This window comes from Pleuronectes platessa, chromosome 7, assembly GCF_947347685.1.
Source record: "Pleuronectes platessa chromosome 7, fPlePla1.1, whole genome shotgun sequence".
In the NCBI taxonomy this organism is placed as follows: domain Eukaryota; kingdom Metazoa; phylum Chordata; class Actinopteri; order Pleuronectiformes; family Pleuronectidae; genus Pleuronectes; species Pleuronectes platessa.
The window spans coordinates 663,649-688,265 of NC_070632.1; the positions used below are offsets into that span (position 1 = coordinate 663,649).

General features: G+C 45.4%; 2 protein-coding genes across 9 annotated transcripts in view; both read left to right on the forward strand.

The window, feature by feature from the left end:
• The first annotated feature begins 12,071 nt into the window (after positions 1 to 12,071).
• LOC128444028 (uncharacterized protein CFAP97D2-like) lies at positions 12,072 to 14,107 on the forward strand. The gene is made up of 4 exons (XM_053426318.1): positions 12,072 to 12,164; positions 13,431 to 13,511; positions 13,590 to 13,693; positions 13,855 to 14,107. The coding sequence occupies exons 1-4, from the start codon at positions 12,072 to 12,074 to the stop codon at positions 14,105 to 14,107; spliced, it is 531 nt and encodes a 176-aa protein (XP_053282293.1).
• Positions 14,108 to 18,206: 4,099 nt separating this feature from the next.
• The window catches only part of LOC128443852 (NACHT, LRR and PYD domains-containing protein 12), a 62,479-nt gene continuing 56,068 nt past the window's right edge, over positions 18,207 to 24,617 (forward strand). For 7 of the 8 annotated variants that reach the window (XM_053426027.1, XM_053426030.1, XM_053426035.1 and 4 more), the window contains exons 1-6: positions 18,207 to 18,318; positions 18,819 to 18,943; positions 19,044 to 19,163; positions 19,616 to 19,818; positions 20,047 to 21,874; positions 23,448 to 23,621. In XM_053426027.1, coding sequence (XP_053282002.1) covers positions 18,900 to 18,943; positions 19,044 to 19,163; positions 19,616 to 19,818; positions 20,047 to 21,874; positions 23,448 to 23,621 — 2,369 coding nt within the window. In that variant the 5' untranslated portion in view covers positions 18,207 to 18,318; positions 18,819 to 18,899. The remainder of the gene's footprint in view (positions 18,319 to 18,818; positions 18,944 to 19,043; positions 19,164 to 19,615; positions 19,819 to 20,046; positions 21,875 to 23,447; positions 23,622 to 24,617) is intronic. The other variant, XM_053426029.1, reaches the window with a different exon arrangement.

The window sequence follows — 24,617 nt, forward strand, 5'->3', positions numbered from 1 at the left end:
ATCTGATCAGGTTTCCCTTGTTTTGCTCATAACCTTGTTTTGGCAGATTGCACTTAGTATGGAAGATAAACAGAAGCTACAACACATGAGAAAGAGAACAATAAGCGGATGGATAGAAAGTGTACACGTTAATAAACTGCAGAATATGTTACAGTTTGTCCAATGACAAATGAATCTAATGTGTAATCAACCTCATATGTAAATGCTTAAGTTTGTCTCAGCTGCACCATGGTGAAAGGTTCTGCTCTTTGTTCTTGTCTTTGGCTGCCACCTTCATTGTTTTCCTGAAAAGGACAGAAATGAACAACTCATTAAAGAGAGAGAGAGGGATAGAGGTGGGGCAGATTATATGACACTGCAGTTTTGTCTCACCTGTGGCACTGTTAGAGGTTCTGCTCTCTCCTCTTCTCTCTGGCTATCATCTTCATCACTTTCCTAAGAATGATACAGAGAAACAACAGATAATTGTAATTTGACTGTAAGAGTAAGCAACAGAGGTGGAGTTGTCTAATATTGTAGTTTTGTCTCACCTGTGGCACTGTGAGAGGTTCTTCTCTCAGCTCATCTCTTTGGGTGGTATCTTCACTTTCCTGAGAGGAACATCATTTATTGAATAGATGAAAGAATTAGAGATTGGATCTAACAGTGACCTAATTCATGGAATGGATATTGGACTGACGGCACAGAGCCACTATGGGCGGCTGGAGAGAAGCCGAGCTCACTTGAAGACATCTGTGAACTCTACATCTCCCTCTTCTACACTGTGATGTATCAGTGGAGAAGAGACTTGGTGTGCACAGAACAACATAAGAATGAAGGGATGACGTCAACTTATAGCCTGGGCACCTATATTCAGATTTTAAAAGCCATGAGAAAAAGGTTACATAAATAAATATGTAAATCTGGGAGAGGGAGAGGGGAGGTTGTATAATCCTGTCATTGGTTTCTCACCTGCTGTGGTACTGGGAGAGGTCCTGCACGCTGCTCTTCTCTCTGGGTATCATCTTCATCACTTTCCTTAAAATGGTAAATCAAGAACTCGTTTGAGACAGATTTCACACAGCTCCCCAGGAAACAATTACAATGCAGTGTTTCTCCCTTTCAATATTGTTGACTGGATGTTTTTGAACCACAATAAGATAGTGCTTTGTTTATGAGTTAAAAACAGTTCATCTTCTTCTTCTAGTCAACGTTTCACATTTACTCAAGTAACATTTTGGATAACTTAAATATTACAGAAATATTATGAAGTGCATTTTAGGTTTTCAAATACTGGGATTTCCTTCTCACAACAAATGCACAGAATTCACCATTCATGTGGCAAACATCATGTCGGCTGTTATGTTACCACTGTAATTCGTGCTCATTGAGAATACATGCACCTAAGTGTATGAAGTTTCATACTTTTCATACTTTTGTGCAAAAGTGACACTTCAGCTTACATTGGTACACATAACCATGACTCGGGATTGAATGATTACAGTAAGGGGAGAAACAGCTCACCTTACATTGACTATTGTTAGCTGATAAACAGAGAGGACAAGAGATAAATTGCACTTCCATGTTGTTGCGCGGTGTGCTCCCCGCTGTCACTCAAAGCTCTGTTGATTTTCCTACTGAAACAATGGACAGTAACTAGTAACGATAACTCTAACGTTTACGTCACTTATGAGCTGCAGAGAGCGTGCATATACCTTTTCTTCCATCTCGTCAAAGTCCGTGTAGGAACGTTTCTCCGCAGCCAGTCTCTTTCTGTTGGGTTAGGTCTCACGACTTCTCTTTTCGGCATGTCTCTAAAGTAACAGAAGCCAGTTCGACGATCGGTTTACCATTTCACCCAGGAAGTTAAAAGTTAGTTTTTATCCCTGAGAGCGTCGATTTGCTGGAAGTATCAGGATACGTCCAATCAAAGACAGCGTAGGGCGGGTCATGCCCATCATGCCGGTCAGAGCGAAGGTGTACCCGGCAGCTATCAACGCGAGGCCTTGGCACATCACGCGAGAGTGCGTTATTTTAACGGTTGACGGTTGACGGTTGATATTTGACGGTTGATGCTCTCTCTGCATATCATCATCGCCCGATGGATACACTGCAGACAGATGAACCTCCCGTTAGTGGTAAGTACATTGAAGTATTTTAAGGAGTTAGCGTACATCGGATTTTCTGTTTATGTAGCGTTTGCTAAGTGATAGTTAGCTGAATGCTAAAACACATTAAACCAATGAAATGTGGGAATTCTCAGTTTAGAAGGCAGAATTGTGCATATTTAATTACAGTTGCCTAAACCTACAGATCAGCTCAGTGAAGTAAAAACTGATAACATACGGAGGTACGATGATTCCAAGATGGACCAACATGGGAATCCCATCTCCACTTACTCCGCCGTTATCGAATGGCGCCATGGGAAGAACCAGCGTGGAGGGTGGCCCCACTACCGGGCCACTGTTATCTGTGTCAGTGGTAAGTTAATGTTGCTGTGGTTCAAAGTGAAGATGGTCGTCTCTACATAACCTGGAAACAGGCGTCTAAAGTTAGACAGGGGACATTTTGTGCTTACTGTCCTTGCTAGGTGGAGAAATACTTTCCAACAAATGTTTTGCAGTATACATGATGAATAATTAGCTTACAATATTATTGATGGTAAAGTCAAGTCAAAATATGATCCCTATTTTAATAAGCCAACTCTTGATTTAAAATATTACACATTTTAATGGAACTCATATTATTTACAACAGTTTGACACCATTTTATCATGTATCAGCGACTGCTCTACAAAATGCTTATCTGCACAACTGTCCTTGTCTCTAAGTGAATGCATGAACAACACTACACCACAGTAATCTCATGATGTTAACCATAGTTGTAGTACTCTGTAGCTGTGGTTCCTACTTTTAAGTACCCTTAAACTGACACAAATTAGACCACAAACAAATGTCTGATGTCTGATAAGATTTTTCTTATACATGTTTTAGTACACAAAGTTTATTAAACATTAACCAAAGTTTCATATGGATGGGAATATAGTAAAATATTAATTATAATTTTTTTGCAAACCCCATTGTGTGAACCACAGCTCTACACAACACATACTCTATTGTTATGCTGACAGTGTCATAACCTGGTGATACAAAAAGTGCTTTCGAGTATTAAGCAGTTTGCCATTAAATCTGTTTCTTTGCATTCTTCCTTTGTTCTCTAGTTACTCGTTATGAGGCAACCCGTAAACTGAATGCACTGTTGAAGGAAAATGAACCTGCAGAGCTGACCAAGAGGGAACCAGTCCGCCCTCACACATATCAGGAGGATCCAGAGGACTCAGATCCAGATGACACTCTTCTGACTCAGTCATTGCAAGTCAAGGTGACATCTATTTGCTATTTTGAGGTGACCATGTTTTTCAGTTGTATCATGTAAATCGAATGTCAGATCTTCTTTTCTCTCTCTCTCTCTCTCTCTCTCTCTCTCTCTCTCTCTCTCTCTCTCTCTCTCTCTCTCTCTCTCTCTTTACCCTCAGTCTTTCATCATGATAAAAGACAGTGGTTGAATTAAAGCGGGAGATCCAAGACCTGAAAGAAGAGGATGCCAATTAGAGGGAGTTGCTTGTCCAAGGTGTCACTTCTTATCAGTTATTTAACAATTTAACAATCAGTTATTTAACAACCAAATCACTTTAAAAATCACTTTACATTGTACTAAAGAATGATGTTCCATTTTTGTTTGTGATCTGCTGTGGATAGATGAGCCTGAACTCCTAAAGACCATGAAGAATGTAATTGATTTGGCTGAACCTCCTAAGAGATCCAGTTCAGAGCTGACCACACCACGACTGCCCCCCCAAAGTTCTCCGCAGTCCAGGCCTGGTTCATCATCTGCAGATTCACTGCTGTCCCTCCCCAGATCATCCAGCTCCACATCAGAGTCTGTCATCCACCATCCAAGGTAATTGATTTTTAAAGAATAAATAAATACAGTGCATAAATTGGATCTACTGCCTCTCAGATGTACATGTATGAGTATGACAGATCTAATTTTTGTTTTAATGTCTTCAGTCTCTAGGGGTGAGCAAATTATATTTGAACCCTAAATACTCATCATGTCTCCTTGTTTAAATAGGTGGAGATCCATCCTGGGACTGGAGTCATGGTAGAGAAACTGGCGTGGGTCTATGCAGACAATGCAAATTCGGCTACAGTATTTGTGAGGCATCTGCTCACAGCAGTCTTCCCAGTGGAGATACTGCTGGTGAGCAATCTTCGAGGGGGGAAACGAGGCAGAGGAGATGCTCGTCTACCTCTGGACAAAAGTAAACTGGATGCTATCTACAGTAAGTTTTCAACCTTTTATGGTGTTTTGACAATAGTCCATGCTTTTTTGTTGCTGATTTCAGACGAGGCATGTATGGAGTCATACACCTTACCAGCATTCTACATTGTCAGACTTTAGTGGCAGTTGTGTTAAATTTGATAAGAGGCATGGAGAACATATCTACCCAACATTTATATGTATAACTGTTAATGAAAAATGCCTCTGTCAAATGGAAGAACCTAATTCATAGAATACTGTCTGATCTTCCTTTTCTTTCTTTATCTGCACATGTGTAATATTGGTCCTCTCATGACATGCTATTGTAGGCTACCACTTTCTCTGCTGTTTCAAGTGCCTCTGAAATCTTTTTTTTTTTTTTTGTCCAACAGCAAATAAACAAATGAGCACATTTAGGAAAATAAGTTTTTTTCAGTCTGAAGTATCATCTTGCATTTGATAGAGGCATTTCTTTATCAAAGGTCATACAGTGTGATGTATTTATTCTTAGTTAAGTTCCCCATGTATCTCCAATACAGTGCAATAGAGCCGTCACCATTTGACATTAATATATTAATATAATGTCATGATGCTTTTTTATTGTTTGCTTCAAGATCAATAACTGTACTGTTATTCTTTTCCATTTCCCCCTTTTCTTGTGTTCATAATATATAGGTGCAGAGCTTGAGAGGTGGCCTGGGACCCAGCCCTCCAGCATTGGCAGCACAATCAACGCCAAGATCACAGAGCTCCGTGCCAAAAGTAAAATGGTTTCTGTTACAACCCCCTTAAAACCACACCACAATCACTATCCACCTGGAAGTAACTGCTCCTGTTACAGTGTCACATTTGTAGCCAGGTTTGACCTGTTAGAGGGAACTTGTTTTAAGTGGGCAGGTTTTTATCCCTCCCAATTTTTCCCCATGTTGATGTTCACTATAAAATCAGTTCACTGCAAATAAAGTCCATTAAATAAAAAGTTTGCCTAACAGCCATCTTTTGCAGCATTACAGATATTGAAAGCATTTATAGACTGCAGTTATGTAGCTGGAATGGTAGAAAGTAGTATTGCAGTAGTGAAGGGACAAATGAAGTTTCGTCACTTTCATATGTGAGTTACATGTTTCTTATGATAGAAACTTATCTGAAGCTGTATGAAATAATTCATAAAAAAGTATGTAATTTTGATAATTGTATTGCAAATTTCATAGGTTGACTTCCCTTATATTTGTATAGTGACCCATGACCCCTACTACCTTTTCAAGCTAAGTGCGCTAAGCTAGCATTAAGTCTTTATAATTTAAAGAATTGTCTATTTGTGAAGAGTTTTTAACAGTTTGATGAAAACCAGGAGACGACATTTAATATGAGAAGCAAAGTGAAGACAGGGCTTTGGACACTACACAGTTTTATTGAAGCTTTTTAAATGAAATGAAAGTTATTTGTGTTCACAATTATTTTCCATCATCCAGTAGAACAGGAAATTAAACTGTTCAGACTGTCTGTCCTCCAGTCTGTCCTCCAGTCTGTCCTCCAGTCCGTCCTCCAGTCTGTCCTCCAGTCCGTCCACCAGTCTGTCCCACCAGTCTGTCCTCCAGTCCGTCCTCCAGTCCATCCTCCAGTCTGTCTGTCCCTCAGCAGATATGTGGGACAGTAACAGGGTGTCTTGTTCCTTCAGTTTGTCCCTCGGGTTCATTTAAAGGTTGATTACGTCTGTTTCACTTTAACTGGAGTTCTTTGACTCTGAGTTTCCACTTGTTATTTCCGGCAAAGTGACAGCAGACTGCTTGTGTGTGTGTCTGGGTGAATGTGTGAGTGTGTCTGTGTGTTAATGACACTTCTCTCCTAGCGTCAGATGTTCAGACTCACTCACGTCTGAGCAGAAAGGTTACAGTTCAGCTTCAACACCATCGTGCCCCTGAAGCTCGTCACCAAGCTCAGAGACCTTGGGCTCAACATCGCCCTCCGTGAGTGGATCCTGAACTTCCTGACGGGCAGACCACAGGCGGTGCGGATCAGCAGCACCACATCCTCCACCCTGACTCTCAACACCGGGGCCCCCCAGGGCTGCATGCTCAGTCCTCTCCTGTACTCCCTGTTCACGCATGACAGTGTGGCCACAGCTCCAACACCATCGTCCAGTTTGCTGATGACACCACTGTCATAGGCCTGATCACCGGCGACGATGAGAAGGCCTACAGAGAGGAGGTCAGAGCCCTGACTTCTTGGTGCCAGGACAACAAGCTCCATCTCAACGTCAGCAAAACGAAGGAGCTGATCGTGGACTACAGGAAGAGACGAGGAGAAGAACACGCCCCCCTCTCCATCAACGGGGCCACGGTGGAGCGAGTCAGCAGCTTCAAGTTCCTCTGGGTCCACATCACTGAGGACCTGACCTGGACCCATCACACAGACTCCATCAGGAAGACGGCCAGACAGCGGCTCTTCTTCCTCCGCAGGCTGCAGAGGCTCCACATGGACTCCAGGATTCTCTGCAACTTCTACAGATGCACCACAGAGAGCATCCTGACTGGCTGCATCACCGCCTGCTGCGGCAGCTGCACGGCCCTGAACCGTGAGGCTCTACAGAGGGTGGTGCAGTCTAACCAGCACATCACCAGGACAGCGCTACCATCCATAGAGGACCTCTACACCCAGCGGTGCAGGAAGAAGAGCAGCCGGATTATTAAAGACCCCTTTCACCCAGCCATGAACTGTTCTCCTGCTGCCGTCTGGCCGACGGTACCGCAGCATCCGGGCCCGCACCACCAGAATCAGAGACAGTTTCATCCCCCAGGCCATAAGACTTCTAAACTCCTCTCCGTGACATATCAGCACATTTGCACTTTTGTTGTTTTATTTTCTCCTCAGTTGTTTATGTATATTTAGATATATATACATTATTTTCTTTTTTAAATTTTGATATTCCATTTTATTCTATTTTACACTATTTCTATCTTATTTTATTGTATAGGTTGTAATTACTGACTCAAGCATTTCACTGCCAGCGACTGCTTCATGTTATTGTGCATTTGACAATAAAAATCTTGAATCAAGGACATTTCCAAACCCAAGCTCATCATCATGTTCAGCCACCGTCACTGTCAAGGCCACAGCAGTGATCCACAATATTTACAGACTGGCAGACGTCCTCCAGCGGGGGTCACACCGGGTCAGCAGCCAGCGTCCTGCTGCTCATTGGTTCAACAACCACGAGACACTCAGGTCCACACAGATCCCGTCCACAGGAAAGGATTTACCAGAGAGAAAGACCTGTGCTGCATGTCTCGTGTCCTCGTTCACAGATCTGATCCCTGACGCTGCTTCTGAGGTAAACAAGTGACGTGTTAGTGGATCTACAACACGTGGTGCCACTGACTGGAGATTACAACACTCCTAGAAACCTGTGGAACATCTCCACTGTCGGTCCTGGAGGAGGACACCCGCTCCATGTTTCAGAATCAACTTCCTCTTTGACAAAGCTTATAGTTAGAGCTGGTTCAGGTGCATCTTGGACCAGCTCTTAGTTCTGCTGCTCTGTCTCTTCATCACATCAACGTCTCAACGATGACACTGACTCCACTCTTTGCAGATCCACGATCCTGGTTGTATAAATACATGAAGTGCTACAAGGTATTTGGTTTTATGAGCTTCTCTAGTCCCGATGTCCACTCAAAGCTCTCCACACAGCAGATACTCCAACACCAGAACCTCTTCTATCACACAGGGATTCATGTCTGTTGTCCTGTTAGAGATCAGAGGAACAGTTGTGATCTTCATGTGAACACAGAGGAAGACGTCAGAGACATGTAGGATAAACACACGGGGGGAGGAGCTTGTTTCAGGTCAGATTTGAATGTCTGGGTCCCTGGACACTGGGAGGACATCACAGGAGACAGACGGAGGACATCACAGGAGACGGACGTTGGGTCCCTGCTGCATGTTGGTCATGAGTGTCCCAGCTCTAGCATGTAGTTAGCATGTTAGCTTCCCTCCCACCTGGGGACACAACGCGCTGCTAGGTGCTGATGGAGGACAGCTGGATCATCACACGCGTCATGTGCAGAAAGTGAAGAGGGCTACCGACACAGCACAGACACGGAGCTAACCCAGCTAGCCTGGCTAGCGTTAGCTGAATGAATCAGGGGTGAGGGGAGCAGCTAGCCGTTAGCCGTGGAGCCCACTGCCCATTGGAGCGACGCTCACCCACTAACATCGCCCTCCACGCACTTCAGGTGGACGGTGTCCGCTCCACACGGACACACAACGTCCGAACCCGGAGGCACAGCCCGGAGGACGTGCGGGGCCCGAGCTCCGTGAGCGCAGCGGGTCCGAGGCCCGCCGTGGCCTGCGACGAGGCTAGCGAGATCCATTATCGGACGCGTTGCTGCTTCTCTGGGGGAGCTGAGAGATTCTCCGTGAAATCACCGACGGACTGGTCCACAGACGGACGGCTCCACCGTAACCACCCCTGCGTCCACAGCCGGGGTCAAGCGGCTCAGCACAGACCCGAGCCCCGGCCCACAGACGCTTTCTGTGACCGTTAATCCAGCCTCCTAACCGCCGACTGACGGACAATCGCCGATGCAGCGCTTCCAACCTCACTGTCATCCATTATCGGACAGCCCTTGCACTCCTGCCTGCAGTTTGAGCTGGAACTTGCTACCACTTGGATCCACAGCCTCAGTCCCAGTGGACAACCCAGACACCCACAGGGATCAACTGGTTCAGTCCCAGTGGACAACCCAGACTCCCACTGGGATCCACTGGTTCAGTGATTCGATCTGACATTAGAGAACAGACACCGGGCTGTACTGTCTCTGATAGGAGACATGAGCGAGCGTCACAGAGAAACATCATAAGAACATTTAATAAGAACAGTAAACGAAGGTGTTGATAAACATGTGAGAGGCGGGACTCGATGCGGAGGAGCGGGGTCCCACATGGAGCGGGTCAGGCGGGGACGTGTCCGACGATGGGCGCATATCCCTTAGCTCCCCGGTCTCTCCAGACAAAGACGGCAGCTAGCCTGCTGAGCTAACCCCGGAGCAGCTAGCAGGCTATCCCGCGTTTTACCCGAATAAGAGGGTCCAGGTCCCCGCAGGAGGAGCGACCCCACCACGTCCACTTACCCCGGTAGGTATCCTATCCGAGCCGGTTCATGTACATTCCATGGGGCCCGACACTCCCGGAGAAACAGCTACAAGATCCGGACCCGGAGGAGCGAGGAGGCGACCCCAGTCAACGTGCTCCCGGCTCAGCGCACCGCCACTCGGTCACATCCCGGAGAGAGGAGGCCTCCTGCGGGACACCGTCACATGAAGGAGCCGCGGCTCGGGGCTGGAGGAAATCAAACTGATCCCAGGTATTCCACGAGAGGAGGAAACACACAAACACAAACACACACAAACACACACAACAACCAGGGCCTCCAGGCTGCTAGCTACCACACAACCAAACCCCGGAGCCCCGGATCCAGCGACCCGGATCCCCGCATCACATCCAACCACGGACTGGATCCATGGATCTGGACTCATGAACGGAAGTGACTTCCAGTGGATTCGACCTGTAAATACAAAATATTCAAGATTCAAGAGTTTATTGTCATATACACAACGATTACATGAAGCAGTCGCTTGCAATGAAATGCTTGGGTCACAGGCTAACTAACGGAAATGCTCAGAATATTAAAAGCAGACAAAAAATAAGATAAAATAGAATATACAAATGGAAATAAAATATACATATGTAAAATATATACATATACACCTCTCATGAAGGTGATCTATATAAATATATAAACACAACAACTGACTGTATATAAACATTCACTATATATGATCAAAATCAGTGACTGAATATAAACACAATCAAGGTCTGTTTATGATTATGTTTAACATGTTGCAGTGTTTGTACAGTAGCCCAGAATCATTAAGTTGTGTGTTTGTATGTCACCTGATGGCCACCGTAGATTCTCCTACATGATTGGAGGGGGGGGGGGGTTCAGGTGGCTGCAGTCTGTTACGTCACCACTAGAAGTGATCAGGATTAAAGGAACTCTAACCCTGTTTGAAAACCACCTGTGTTCACTGGTGTGGTGCACTGGAGCCACTGGGAACTCGTCCTCATACAACTGGACTCAATTCACAGTCAGATGGTTTGTCTAATAACTGATGGTCCTGAATTCAAACAGAAGACACGAGGAACATCATGTCCTGCAGCCATTTGTCTCTCTACACTCACACAAGTCTACGCTCCCTATCCACTGACACACACACACACACACACACACACACACACACACACACACACACACACACACACACACACACACACACACACACACACACACATTCTATTTATGTCTCTGTGAGGACTCTAAAAAAAACATGATTCTACTCTGAACCTTAAAACCAGGTGTCAGCTGACAGGAGGAAACATGTCCTCACTTAGATACAAGATCACACACAAACACACAATGTAGGGATTCCAGGATGGTTACCCAGGCAACAGGGATATGATAATTTTGGCATGACACACACACACACACACACACACACACACACACAGTAGTATTACCTGTAATGTGTGTGTTTTCCATCTGGTTGCACCTTTAATCAATAGTCTGTGCAGCTACATTTACATCTTCTCTCCTTGTGTTCGTTAGAGGAACTGAGCCGAGCGGGGACTAAGTGATGAAGAGATAATAAGGATCTAATGAGGAGTCATGTGACACGTGTGTAGATTCTGTTCTTACATAAGAACAAATCCCAGATAAGAAAACGTTGGTCAATATCAAGATCTTCCTAAAAGCAACATGAGTGGGTTTCTCCTGAGGAAGCTCCACTGAGGCTACAACTAACTGTGAAGTACATGACTGAGGTTTTGGCTTCACACCAGATGCACCTGCCAAGAACCCCCCCCGTCATGTTAACTGGAGCTGACGGCCTCATAAAGCCAAGGAGCTGTTTGTCTGTGAGCTTGTCTGACGTCAGTATTTCCAGCTGTGGCCCCCAGGGGGCACTGTGTGGAGGAATCCCTTTGCATTCGCTTCCTCAGATATCTGAGGTTCAGTTCTGGTCACATTTCATCTCACACACTTCATTCATCAAGGAGGCCAGGACACTTAACGGCTGTCAGCCACTCAGGCTTGTTCCTGTGGGTCCGGGGGAGGACCTGCCCTGACATAAAGAAACAGGACATGTTGGACAGGATCGAGTTTGACAGAATAAAGACCTTGTTCTCACTGTAGCTGCTTCTCACATGAACTCACATTTAAGATAAGTAACTCACACAGAAGCCCAGTCATCTGACTCTGAGCCCATTCCCAGTTTCTTTTATCACTCGAGTCTCACAAACACAAAGCAATACTGTTTGGAGGTGTTTTATATTTGTATGTCTGGACTCCAGATTACATTTTGTTTAACCCCTATTAACAGCTATCTCTATATAAACGTTGATACATTAAAAATTATGCATTTCTGTCAATGTGCTCTCCACAATATCTACATTTAACAATAAAAAAGATCAATGATGCATTTTTCAGAGCTGCGAAATACATGGATTTAATGTGTGTGTGTGTGTGTGTGTGTGTGTGTGTGTGTGTGTGTGTGTGTGTGTGTGTGTGTCCTCACCATGGTTAGAAAGACCAGCTCAGCAATAATTAATAGGAACCTTATCTGGCTGTCATGATATAAAGAGGGGGACGTCTCCATGGTTACAACATCCTGACCTGCAAACACACACTCACCTCGTTCAGACCGACAAACATGCACCGGTCGTACCACACGTTCAAACCCGTCACCAACAGATACCTGCAGCAGCGATGGGACCAGAGCGACTACGACAACCACCGCAGGAAGGTAGGAGGACTTAGAGTGTATATAAAGATGATCAGTGACTGTATATAAAGAGGATCAGTGACTGTATATAAAGAGGATCAGTGACTGTATATAAAGAGGATCAGTGACTGTATATAAAGAGGATCAGTGACTGTATATAAAGAGAATCAGTGACTGTATATAAAGAGGATCAGTGACTGTATATAAAGAGGATCAGTGACTGTATATAAAGATGATCAGTGACTGTATATAAAGAGGATCAGTGACTGTATATAAAGAGGATCAGTGACTGTATATAAAGAGGATCAGTGACTGTATATAAAGAGAATCAGTGACTGTATATAAAGAGGATCAGTGACTGTATATAAAGAGAATCAGTGACTGTATATAAAGATGATCAGTGACTGTATATAAAGAGGATCAGTGACTGTATATAAAGATGATCAGTGACTGTATATAAAGAGGATCAGTGACTGTATATAAAGATGATCAGTGACTGTATATAAAGAGGATCAGTGACTGTATATAAAGATGATCAGTGACTGTATATAAAGAGGATCAGTGACTGTATATAAAGAGGATCAGTGACTGTATATAAAGAGGATCAGTGACTGTATATAAAGAGGATCAGTGACTGTATATAAAGAGAATCAGTGACTGTATATAAAGATGATCAGTGACTGTATATAAAGAGAATCAGTGACTGTATATAAAGAGGATCAGTGACTGTATATAAAGAGGATCAGTGACTGTATATAAAGAGAATCAGTGACTGTATATAAAGAGGATCAGTGACTGTATATAAAGAGAATCAGTGACTGTATATAAAGAGGATCAGTGACTGTATATAAAGATGATCAGTGACTGTATATAAAGAGGATCAGTGACTGTATATAAAGATGATCAGTGACTGTATATAAAGAGGATCATTGACTGTATATAAAGAGGATCAGTAACTGTATATAAAGAGGATCAGTGACTGTATATAAAGAGGATCAGTGACTGTATATAAAGAGGATCATTGACTGTATATAAAGAGGATCAGTGACTGTATATAAAGAGGATCAGTGACTGTATATAAAGAGGATCATTGACTGTATATAAAGAGGATCAGTGACTGTATATAAAGAGGATCAGTGACTGTATATAAAGAGAATCAGTGACTGTATATAAAGAGGATCAGTGACTGTATATAAAGAGGATCAGTGACTGTATATAAAGATGATCAGTGACTGTATATAAAGAGGATCAGGTTCTGGCCTCACTGAACTCACCTGTTTCTCGTAGGTAAGCTCCGCCCTCCCTCTAGTGGCCACCAGGGGCACCAGGACACCAGCTCACATCACACTCAAGCTGAAGAAGCTGCAGGTCAGAGGTCACACAAACAGAACTTTAGATCTTTAACTGCAGCTTTGAGACGATGTCCTGCTGGTTTCTGTGGTTCAGCTGCAGGACGAGCGTCTGTCCACCATCGACAGAGACAACCGCCTCCTGTCCTCCAGACTGGCTGACATCGTCTGCTCTAAAGGTCTCGTGGACCATCACAACCAGTACCACCTGAGGAGGTAATCTGACCAGTACTTGTAATAGAGTATTTCTACTGAGGTTTAGTTGTGGATAGGGTGAAGAACCAGTCAATTATTAATATCTATCAAAGTTGCTTTTTATCAGGAGTCTTTTGGACCTGTCAATCATCCTCTCGGTCACAGAGCTCACATCAGACAGATTATTGTTTTCACCTCGTCTCCTTCAGTCTTAACGCTGACAAGAGGAGGGAGGAGCTTCTGCTGGTTAGTCGCCAGAATCAGGCCATCTACCAGCGAATCACGTCCCGCCAGTCGGAGTATCGCCGCCAGCTGTGGTTGGACGACTGGGAGAGGGTGGCGTGCCGGCAGCAAAACATTTCCCAGTTCCCAAGAGGCCTCACAGAAAAACAGGTCGAAGAAAAAACTAGATGTGTGTGATTGGTCCTGTGTGTGATTGGTCCTGTGTGATTGGTCACGTGTGTGATTGGTCCCGTGTGTGATTGGTCCTGTGTGATTGGTCCTGTGTGTGATTGGTCCCGTGTGTGATTGGTCCTGTGTGTTTGTGTTTCAGCAGAGGTCAAACAGAAAGGTCACGTTCACGGCCGTGCAGGACGGAGGACGATCAGCGGGCTGCAGCAAGGCCGACGCCCAGGAGCCTGAGGGAGGAGCCTGAAAGACACACGAGCTTGAGCAGCAACACACACTCTGACACACACTAACACACACACACATCTGCATCAGAGCTTCACACCACAACCTTTCTGTTGACTGATGATTTTAACGAGTTTAATCGAAAAGTCAAATCTTCTGATTCATTGATCATGAAACATGTTTTATCTTCACACTGAGCAGATCAGCATGAGGTGAAAACATGTGAGTACAGTGTTGTCCACTGGGGGGCAGTAAAGACATGTTTCACTGAGGGGCGGCAGCATCGACTCATCTGATGATTATGTTCTGTTTAATTCATTTATCTTTAATTAATAGCTAAATAAAAGAAAGGGAGGAATCATACATTTTGTGTTCAGTAAATTTGAATATTTTTGAATTTGAATATCAAAATAAATATGATATAAAAACAGAAAATAATCTTTGATTAACAAAATAAAGTTTTGGTTTTAATACGTTTGCAGAAACGATCAAAGGACTGTTTTCACATTGTCATGGATTATTAAACGTAGAATAATTTAATTTTGTGAAGCAGCTGTAGTTGTTTGATTTTCCATCAATCGATTGATAACATCTGGATTTGTTGCACATTTGCAGGTTTAGTATAATATTGAACATATATATTAAACATTACAAACATATTTCATATTTAAATTGATAAGTCAATCGTTAGTTATTGTTTGCTCCTCCAAGCACATGCAGCCGGAGTCAAGCTGATTAGAGAACGTGTGTTAGAGTGAACGGTTGGTCCCCCCCCGAAGGATAAGTCATATATTGATTGTCCAGTTTAAACGCATAAAAACAAGGGAGGTTGGAATGAGTTGTCGAGGTGGAGAACCATTAAAGACTTATCACGTTATCTTGGACAATGGAAAATTATATATTTTTATAGTTACCCATGATCTCTACTACCCACGATCTCTACTACCCACTTTACGTCACTGAAACCATTTGGAATTCAATGCGTCCTCTCTCACTGGATATTTACACCACAGCACTCGTGAGACTCTGATAAACAACTGAGTGTAAATCTTTACAATAAATGGAGCCTGGGTCAAACATTGTTACGGTTTGGTGGAGGAGATGGACCCAGGATGCAGAGGTTAAAAACAAAAAGGTATTTAATATAATAAAAGGGTTTAAACAAGACAAACAAAACAGGAACACTAACATAAGTAACTCTGGCGACAATGCGCACGGAGAACAAGGAACGAGGAAGCTGGTCGAGACAGCAAGAAACAAACAAACCTAAGAAGACTTCACGTAGAAACGAGTAGCACAACAACGAGTAGAACATAACGAGTATGAACCGACAGGGGACAAAGGGAAACACAGAGGCTTAAATACAGAGGAAAGGAAGGGACAATTACGCACAGGTGAAACACATGAGGACTGGGAAGACAACCACCGAAAGGAAGTGACACACGCGGGAAGCTGGAAACACACAAGGAAGGAGATATTACAAAATAAAACAGGAAACAGAACACACAAGGAGAAACAGAGTGCACACATGAAAACAGAGATCTAACAGTTAACAGAAAACACTACAGAACCCCCCTCTCAAGGGCCGGATACCAGAAGGCCCAAAAAAAAAAGAACCGAGACGGGCGGGAGGAGGGGGGAAACGGAGGAGGGACTCCGGGAAATGCCCAGGGTCTCGGGCGAACGGCACCGCGGCCGCTCAGGAATCTGGCACAATGTCTCAGGTGGACGGCCCAGAGGCCGGACAGGGACGAAGCACGGGAGCTCCTCAGGAGAGCGGCCCGGAGGCCGGTCAGGGACAGAATTGTGAGGCTCGTGGGGGCGGCGCCGTGGCCGCTCGGGGACAGAGTTCTGAGGCTCGGGAGGGCGGCGCCGTGGCCGCTCAAAGGCAGAGTACAAGGGCTCCGGTGGACGACCCGGAGGCCGGTCAGGAGCCAAGCACGGGAGTTCGTCAGGCGGGCCGCTCGAAGACCGGTCAGGGGCAGAGGGCAAGAGCTCCGACCTCAGCCCCGGACGCGGGGCAGGAACTGGAGCTGGCACCGCGAGGACCTCAGACGCCGGAACCAGAGTGGCGTCTGCCGGGACCCTCCGGCGCAGGACAGGGACAGGAGCAGGTGCAGCGAGGACCTCCAACGCCTGAAGAGGAGAGACACCAGCCGGAAGCCACCGGCGCTGGGCAGGGACCGGATCAGGTGCAGCGGAGACCTGACGCCGAAACACAGGGGATGTCAGGTTGGAACCACCGGCGCGGAGCAGGGACCGGGAACGCCGCCGCTGTGAGGGCCACTGACGTCAGAAGAGAAGTCAGAGGGGAACCTCCGCCGCAGAGCAGGGACTGGAGCAGGTGCTGGAGCAGACGCCGCTGTGAGGACCACTGACGTCGGAGAATGAGTGACATCAGCTGAGGGCCTCCGACGCGGAGCAGGGATGGGTGCGGAGCTGAGACCGCGAGGATCTCCGACACCGAAACACAGGGGACGTCAGCCAAGAGCCTCCGGCGCGGAGCAGGCACTGGAGAACGAGCTGGAGCCGAGACCGCGAGGATCTCCGACGCCGAAACACAGGGGACGTCAGACGAGAGCCTCCGGCGCGGAGCAGGCACTGGAGAAGGGACTGGAGACAGAGCTGAAGCAGACGCCGCTGTGAGGACCACTGACGTTGGAGAACGAGAGACATCAGCTGGGAGCCTCCTGCGCGGAGCAGGGACTGCGTCTGGCTTGGGCCCAGTCGGAACTGGATGTGGCTGGGACCTTGGAGCATGCTGCTGTGGATGCCCCCCCTCCACGGTCTACCCCCCACACCAGAACCTTTTTGGAGGCTGCGGGGTCCCCCAAGAGCCAGGCGGGTTCCCACAAACGGGTTAGCGGATGGGACAGCATGGCTGCGCAGCTTCCTCCATCTCTCCTGCACCTCCGGGAGGTATGGCACGGTGTGGCTCACCCACGGTCGATCCTTCAGCCAGGCCTCCACTGCCAAGATCTCCCTCAGGGTCTCCGCAGGGTCTGAGGCTCCATCCTCCAGCTCGTACAACAGAAAATCAAAATAATAAACTTGATCAAAAAATAAATTAACCTCTGCTGGGTCCATAGTTTGGTCGGTTCGTTCTGTTATGGTTTGGTAAAGGAGATGGACCCAGGATGCAGAGGTTACAAAGACTTCACGTAGAAACGAGTAGCACAACAACGAGTAGAACATAACGAGTACGAACCGACAGGGGACAAAGAGAAACACAGAGGCTTAAATACAGAGGAAAGGAAGGGGCAATTACGCACAGGTGAAACACATGAGGACTGGGAAGACCATCACCGAAAGGAAGTGACACACGCGGGAAGCTGGAAACACACAAGGAAGGAGAGACTACAAAATAAAACAGGAAACAGAACACACAAGGAGAAACAGAGTGCACACATGAAAACAGAGATCTAACAGTTAACAGAAAACACTACAAACATGGCTCTCACATAAACAATCATGCAAACCCAATAATATCCATCTCCAACACACACCTACACGTGTACAGGTCCTGAAGGTCTCTTCAAACTGACACAATCTGGTAAATCAAATGACACCTGCTTGATGTAGGAGACAAAAAGTCATCACTGTTGTTAGTTATTATCTGCACATGCATTTAAAAAGGGTTCCAGCATTATAGACAACGTGATGATGGGCCGTTTGGGAGTTTTCCACATTTTAACAAATGTTTCTGTAAAAAATATTTCATGAGTTAAACTTTAGAACACAAACACACACACACAGAAACACACACACACACACATACACCCAAACACACACACACACACACAAACACACAAACACACACACGCGCACACACACACACACACACACAAACACACAAACACACACACACACACACACAGTCACACCCAGAGTCATGTGATTTCCAGTACCTGCAGAGAGGGGGAGGAGCCTCCAGTGAAAGTGTTCAGACTGGTTCTAACTTCAAGGAGCAGACGGAGGAGACGTGAAGTCTGAGGCTGGTGAGTGTTCAGCTACATTTATATTATTCATTCATATTATTTTACAGTCAGTGTTTTTCACTGGATCCAGAGACAGATGTGAACAGCAGGTCTGGATCAAAGAGACTTCAAAGGACTAATTAACAGAGTTAACTCACAGCTTCACTTTTTATCTTCATCTGTTCATCAAGTGTTTAATAACACAACGTGTTTTCACAATCATACGTTACAGTCACAGTGTGTGTGTGTGTGTGTATGTGTGTGTGTGTGTGTGTGTGTGTGTGTGTGTGTGTGTGTGTGTGTGTGTGTGTGTGTGTGTGTGTGTATCCTTGCTGGGATTTTTTTGGGTGCGATTCTTGAACTTGTTTGTCCTGATTCCTGTGAGCTCAGGAAAATAGGAAGTGACGTCGAGAGAGAGAGAGAGAGAGAGAGAGAGAGAGAGAGAGAGAGAGAGAGATTGATTAACATTGAAACTGGTGTGAAAGATCATTTCACTGTGTTCTGCTGTAAACTGAGCGCAGAACCAGAGGAAATAGACCAGACCTTGAATATCTAGAAGAGCAGCGTGGCCTGAACCACAACTGAGCCGCAGCCGGTGCAACATGGACGAGGACACTTCAGAGCAAGTTGGACCCTCAACCACAAAGTAAGAGACCTGCTACAAACATGTGAAGCTCCAAACTGAATCCTCACAGAATGAACCAGTGAATGATGTGTTCTGAATAAAAACATGTTTGTGTTTGCAGAGGTCAGGACCACAGACTGAGAGCAGAGTCTCCAGGGTCCAGCTGTCTGTCTCTGAAGAGTGACCGGTCCATGGATCCTCCTCTAGACTTCAGTAAAGAACCTGGACCCTCACACACAAAGTAAGAGACTGTTTCTACTGGGACCTGCTCTGAAGAGGATCTAGTTTCCTCTAGTGTGGCCCCTGCATTAGGACACAGCTTCATTGAAGTTGGTGACTAATTTCTCAGAATCACTCAAAGAGCTCAGACCTCCACCAAGAACCAACACGCTCCTTATGAAGCCACTTTGAAATCCACTAGAGACTCATTTTGATTTGGATCTGCACAAAATTCCACACACTGGTAAACATCAGTCCTCTGAACATGTCTGTGAAAGAGGACCCCCCCCCCCCCCCGATCTGGTTCACAGACCACAACCTTCCACCAAGTTTACTGTTAATCTGTTGTTTTTTATAATCCCACTAACGAACCAACCAACACACAAACATACTGGGTGAAAACAAAACCTCCTTGACAGAAGTGATGACAACCTGTGACTGTGACATGTGACTTATCAGGACATGTCTTCACAGGGAGAGGAAGAGGAGTCATGTTTCTGAGGAGGAGCAGTCGTCCTGCTGTGCTTCGTGTCAGGACGTCCTGAAGGATCCAGTCTCCACCAGCTGTGGACACTGGTTCTGCAGACAGTGCATCACCTCATACTGGGACCAGTCTGGTTCTTCAGGAGACTCCTCCTGTCCCCAGTGTGGACAAAGATCCAGAACAGGAGCTGGAGGTCAGACAGCCGGTCAGAGCAGCACTGTACATGTGTCTGCTGATGTCTTCACTTCTGACAACAGCACATGTGGTTTTATTTTGTTCCTTCATACAGCATCAACATTTAACATCGTTAGAAAAGCACAAAGTTAAAAAGCTTTTATTTTCTGTAGTTTTTCTGTATCTGATGAAAACAATCAGCAGATTCTCAGATTCTCTGTCTCTCACATTGTTTCTTGTCTTTCAGCAGATCGTGGTCTGCAGGAGGTTTCAGATGAACATAAGCTCAGTGTGAGGAGGAGATGTGAACATGTGACTGAAGGAAGTGATGAAACAGGAAGTAGAACCCTCCTCAACAGGATCTACACTGAGCTCTACATCACAGAGGGACAGAGTGAAGAGGTTAATACTCAACATGAGGTGAGGCAGCTTGAGACGGCTTCCAAGAAGAAGATCCTCCACGACACTCCCATCAAGGTCCACGACATCTTTAAAGCCTCCACTGACCAGCAGAGCAGCATCAGAGTCGTCCTGACCAACGGCGTCGCTGGCGTTGGAAAAACCTTCTCGGTGCAGAAGTTCATTCTGGACTGGGCAGAGGGTTTAGAGAACCAGGATGTGGGTCTGCTGGCTGTGCTTTCGTTCAGGGAGCTGAACCTGGTGAAGGACCAGCAGCACAGTCTTCTCACGCTGCTCCATGTTTTCCATCCAGCGTTACAGAAGCTCACGGCAGAGACGCTCGCTGTCTGTAAACCTTTGTTCATCTTTGACGGCCTGGATGAAAGCAGACCTTCTCTGGACTTCAACCACAGGGAGCTTGTGTCTGAGGTCACACAGAGGTCATCAGTCAACGTGCTGCTGACAAACCTCATCCGGGGGAATCTGCTTCCCTCGGCTCTCGTCTGGATAACCTCCAGACCTGCGGCGGCCAATCAGATCCCTCCTGCATGTGTTGACAGGGTCACAGAAGTACGAGGCTTCAGTGAGGCCCAGAAGGAGGAGTACTTCAGGAGGAGATTCAGTGATGAAGAGCTGTGCAGCAGAATCATCTCACACATCAAGACGTCCAGGAGCCTCCACATCATGTGTCAAATCCCAGTCTTCTGCTGGATCAGTGCTACAGTTCTGGAGCACATGTTGACCACAGACCAGAGAGGAGAGCTGCCCAAGACCCTGACTGACCTGTACTCACACTTCCTGCTGGTTCAGACAAAGAGGAAGAACAACAAGTACGGTAAGAAGAGGACTGACAGGGACGTTCTCCTGAAGCTGGGGAGGCTGGCACTTAAACATCTGGAGGAAGGAAACATCATGTTCTACCAAGAAGACCTGGAGTGGTGTGGTCTTAATGTCACAGAGGCCTCGGTGTACTCAGGAGTTTGTACTGAGATCTTCAGAAGAGAGTGTGTGATCTTCCAGAAATCAGTCTACTGCTTTGTTCATCTGAGCGTTCAGGAGTTTCTGGCTGCAGTCTACATGTTCCACTGTTACACCGAGAGGAACACAGAAGAACTCAACAACTTCTTGGGAACATGTGAGGACACAGAGAGTACCTTCTCCCTGGATGACCTCCTGAAGAGAACCATGGAGAAATCCCTCACCAGTACAAATGGTCATCTGGACCTCTTTGTTCGCTTCCTTCACGGCCTCAGTCTGGAGTCCAACCAGAGAGTCTTAGGAGGCCTGCTGGGTCGGACAGGGAACAATCCAAAGATCATCCAGAGAGTCTCAGGATGGCTGCTGGGTCGGACAGGGAACAATCCAGAGATCATCCAGAGAGTCATCAACAACCTGAAGGAGATGAAGAGTGATGACATTTCTCCTGACAGAAGCATCAACATCTTCCACTGTCTGACTGAGATGAACGACCACTCAGTTCATCAGCAGATGAAACAGTTCCTGACGTCAGAGAACAGATCAAAGGAGAAACTCTCTGGGATCCACTGCTCAGCTCTGGCCTACATGCTGCAGATGTCAGAGGAGGTTCTGGATGAGTTGAACCTGATGAAGTTCAACACATCAGACCCGGGTCGACGGAGACTGATCCCAGCTGTGAGGAACTGCAGGAAGGCTCGGTGAGTCCAGACATGATCAATAACATGCTCAAAATTGTTCTTTGCCCAGGGCCTCCAATTAGCCAGAACTGCCCCTGTGTGTGTGTGTGTGTGTGTGGCTGTGTGTGTGATGAAGTCATTATTGTTATTATATACATATACAGTCTCATTGTTCTCATGTACATATGAGAACAACTAGATCAGATGTGGAGAGTGAAATCCAATGTGATCACTGTGCTGGAGTTTATTGTATAAACTGTATATATATATATAGATATAGTCAGTTTAACGCGTTATTAACGGCGTTAACGCAAACCCATTTTAACGCCGTTAATTTTTTTATCGCGAGATTAACGCAGAGCTGCAAACTCTCACGCTTTCGCCGTGTGAAACACGCTTTTGCATGTTGGTGGTTGACTAAGTCACAATAATTTTTTAAAACATCATCGTATCAGGCCGTCATGAAGTACAAGGAGCGGGCGAGTGTGTGTGTGCGTCTGTGTGTGTGTGGTTCCAAATAGCGCACCGTAGCCCCGCCCCCTGCCCCCGGGCACTCGCTCAGAGAGACACAGTGAGATCAGAGCTCAGTGACTGACTGCTTCTTAACTATCAAAACCGTGAAAACACAGAGTTCCTCTGGTCTCAGCTGATCAGAGATCAGCTTCTTGATCAGAGCAGAAGCTGCAGTTGGTTTCTATCGAGCTTCAGTATCTGCGCTTTTTGTTTTAATATTTCGCCAACTAAAATATATATTTTTAAGCTATTAGGCTGCAGCTATATGTTTTTATTTATTTAAAAACAGGGTACTTCTTATTTCATACATTTTCCACAAATATGGGGAGGACTCAAATAGCCCTACACAGTTCTGTGTTTAATTTATTTCAAAGGCCGACACTTGCCTGTGTATTTTGTTTGTTTGTTATTTTGTTGCTTGTCTCTTTGAGAGGCCTGACTGCTATGTTCACAGCAAACTTGAAAAAAAGAAAATATTAAGCCATGGTTTAACTGCACTATAGGCTGAGTCCTTGTTTACCTGAAATGTGCACTTTATAATTTTATTTTGTAGCGCCCTGTTTGGCAATGTTGTTTTTCAATAAAATAAAACATTTGCATAAAGCAAGCCAATCCACTTGTCCATGTTGATAGAGCATTAAAAAAAAAAGAATGATGGGGAAAAAATAAATGAAGGGACATTTAGAATAGATACAAATTTGCGATTAATCGCGATTAATTTTGAGTTAACTATGACATAAATGCGATTCATTGCGATTAAATATTTTAATCTTTTGACAGCACTAATATCTATATATATATCTATACAACTGTGTTGTCCTCCACCATGGCCTCTTGATATCATGTTCAAGAGGCCATGAACATGTTCTGTGACCTTTGATCTTTGACCTTTGACCACCTGAATCTAATGAGTTGCTCTGTTAGTCTGAATGAACGCTTGAACCAAATCTGAAAGGATTCTCTTGAGGAGTTTTTAACAAAGAGGGGATTTACCAGGGTGAGGGTCACATGATCACGTTTTGTATGAATGTTGTGTTTTCTGATTTAATTCTCACAGATTTGATATTTTCTTTAATTACAGACTCTGGGGTTGTGAACTCTCAGAGACTCACTGTGAAGTCGTGGCCTCAGCTCTGAAGTCAGACCCCTCACATCTGAGAGAACTGGATCTGAGTGACAACAAGCTGCAGGATTCAGGAGTGAAGCTGCTGTGTTCTGGACTGGAGAGTCCAAACTGTCGACTGGAGACTCTGAGGTCTTTAAATCCTTCTTCACTTTTCAGACTTTCTTTCTTATTGGGTCATTATTTATTTAAATTGTCTCAGTTCTGCTCTGCTCACTGTCCCTCAGTCATCTGTCACTCACCCAGCCTGTCAGTCACGTCCACCTCATCAACTCCATTCACCTGCACTCACCTGCTCCTGATCACTAAGAAAGTGTCAGTAAATAACATGTGGACTGAGGCCGAGCACTCGTCCTCCTCAGGTTTTCAAAATAAGACACATTCTTATTGAAACACGTTGGACAGTTGATAAGTATAGAAACAAACAGGAAGTGACATCAGGAGCCATCCCTACTTTAAACAGTGTTTAATTACACAAACCTGCTCAGTGACCAACACACAGAGAAGAAGCTGATGAATGAAACAATGGTCCAACATGTCTGATCTGATATTTATCTTCAGTTCACAGACTGGATGAGGTCAAAAAAAAAAAAAAAACGTGTTAACGCGTTATGATTAATTTACAGGATTAATTCTTTTTTTTTTTTTTTTAACGCATGCGCAGAAGGACCTTCCAATTCCGCCGCCTCTGCACTAGTCGCCGCTCTAATGCAGTCGGACGGCAGCTGCTATTCAAACAAACAAACAACATGGATAATTCTGATGAACCTTCTGGACGGGAAGGTCGTGTTCCAAAAAAACTAAAATCGAACATTCAATAAAACCAAGGTGATATGTACACTCTGTGGGAAGACGTTATCGTTTCACCGTAGTAATACCCGCCTAACCACCGCAACGCGAATCATGAGTTGGTCAGCGAGGGGCGTTCAAGTGGAATGCGCTAAACCAGCCTCACTCGCAGGACACATAGTGCAAAAGAAGCGGTCAGCTTTACTGTCAGAGAATGTGAACAAGTTAGTTTGCCTCACTGTTGAAGGTGGGATGTAAAGGAGTGGTTTGAGCGTGGTGGAAAAAACTCTCAGGGAGACTCAGCGATGAAGGTGAATAAAGGGAATTATTTATTATCCC

Coding starts and splice junctions, on each gene's coding strand:
- LOC128444028 (XM_053426318.1), top strand. CDS start 12,072: ATGCACCGGTCGTACCACACGTTCAAACCCGTCACCAACAGATACCTG. Junction 13,512..13,589: donor TCAAGCTGAAGAAGCTGCAG/GTCAGAGGTCAC, acceptor TCTGTGGTTCAG/CTGCAGGACGAGCGTCTGTC. Junction 13,694..13,854: donor CTCGTGGACCATCACAACCA/GTACCACCTGAG, acceptor TCGGTCACAGAG/CTCACATCAGACAGATTATT.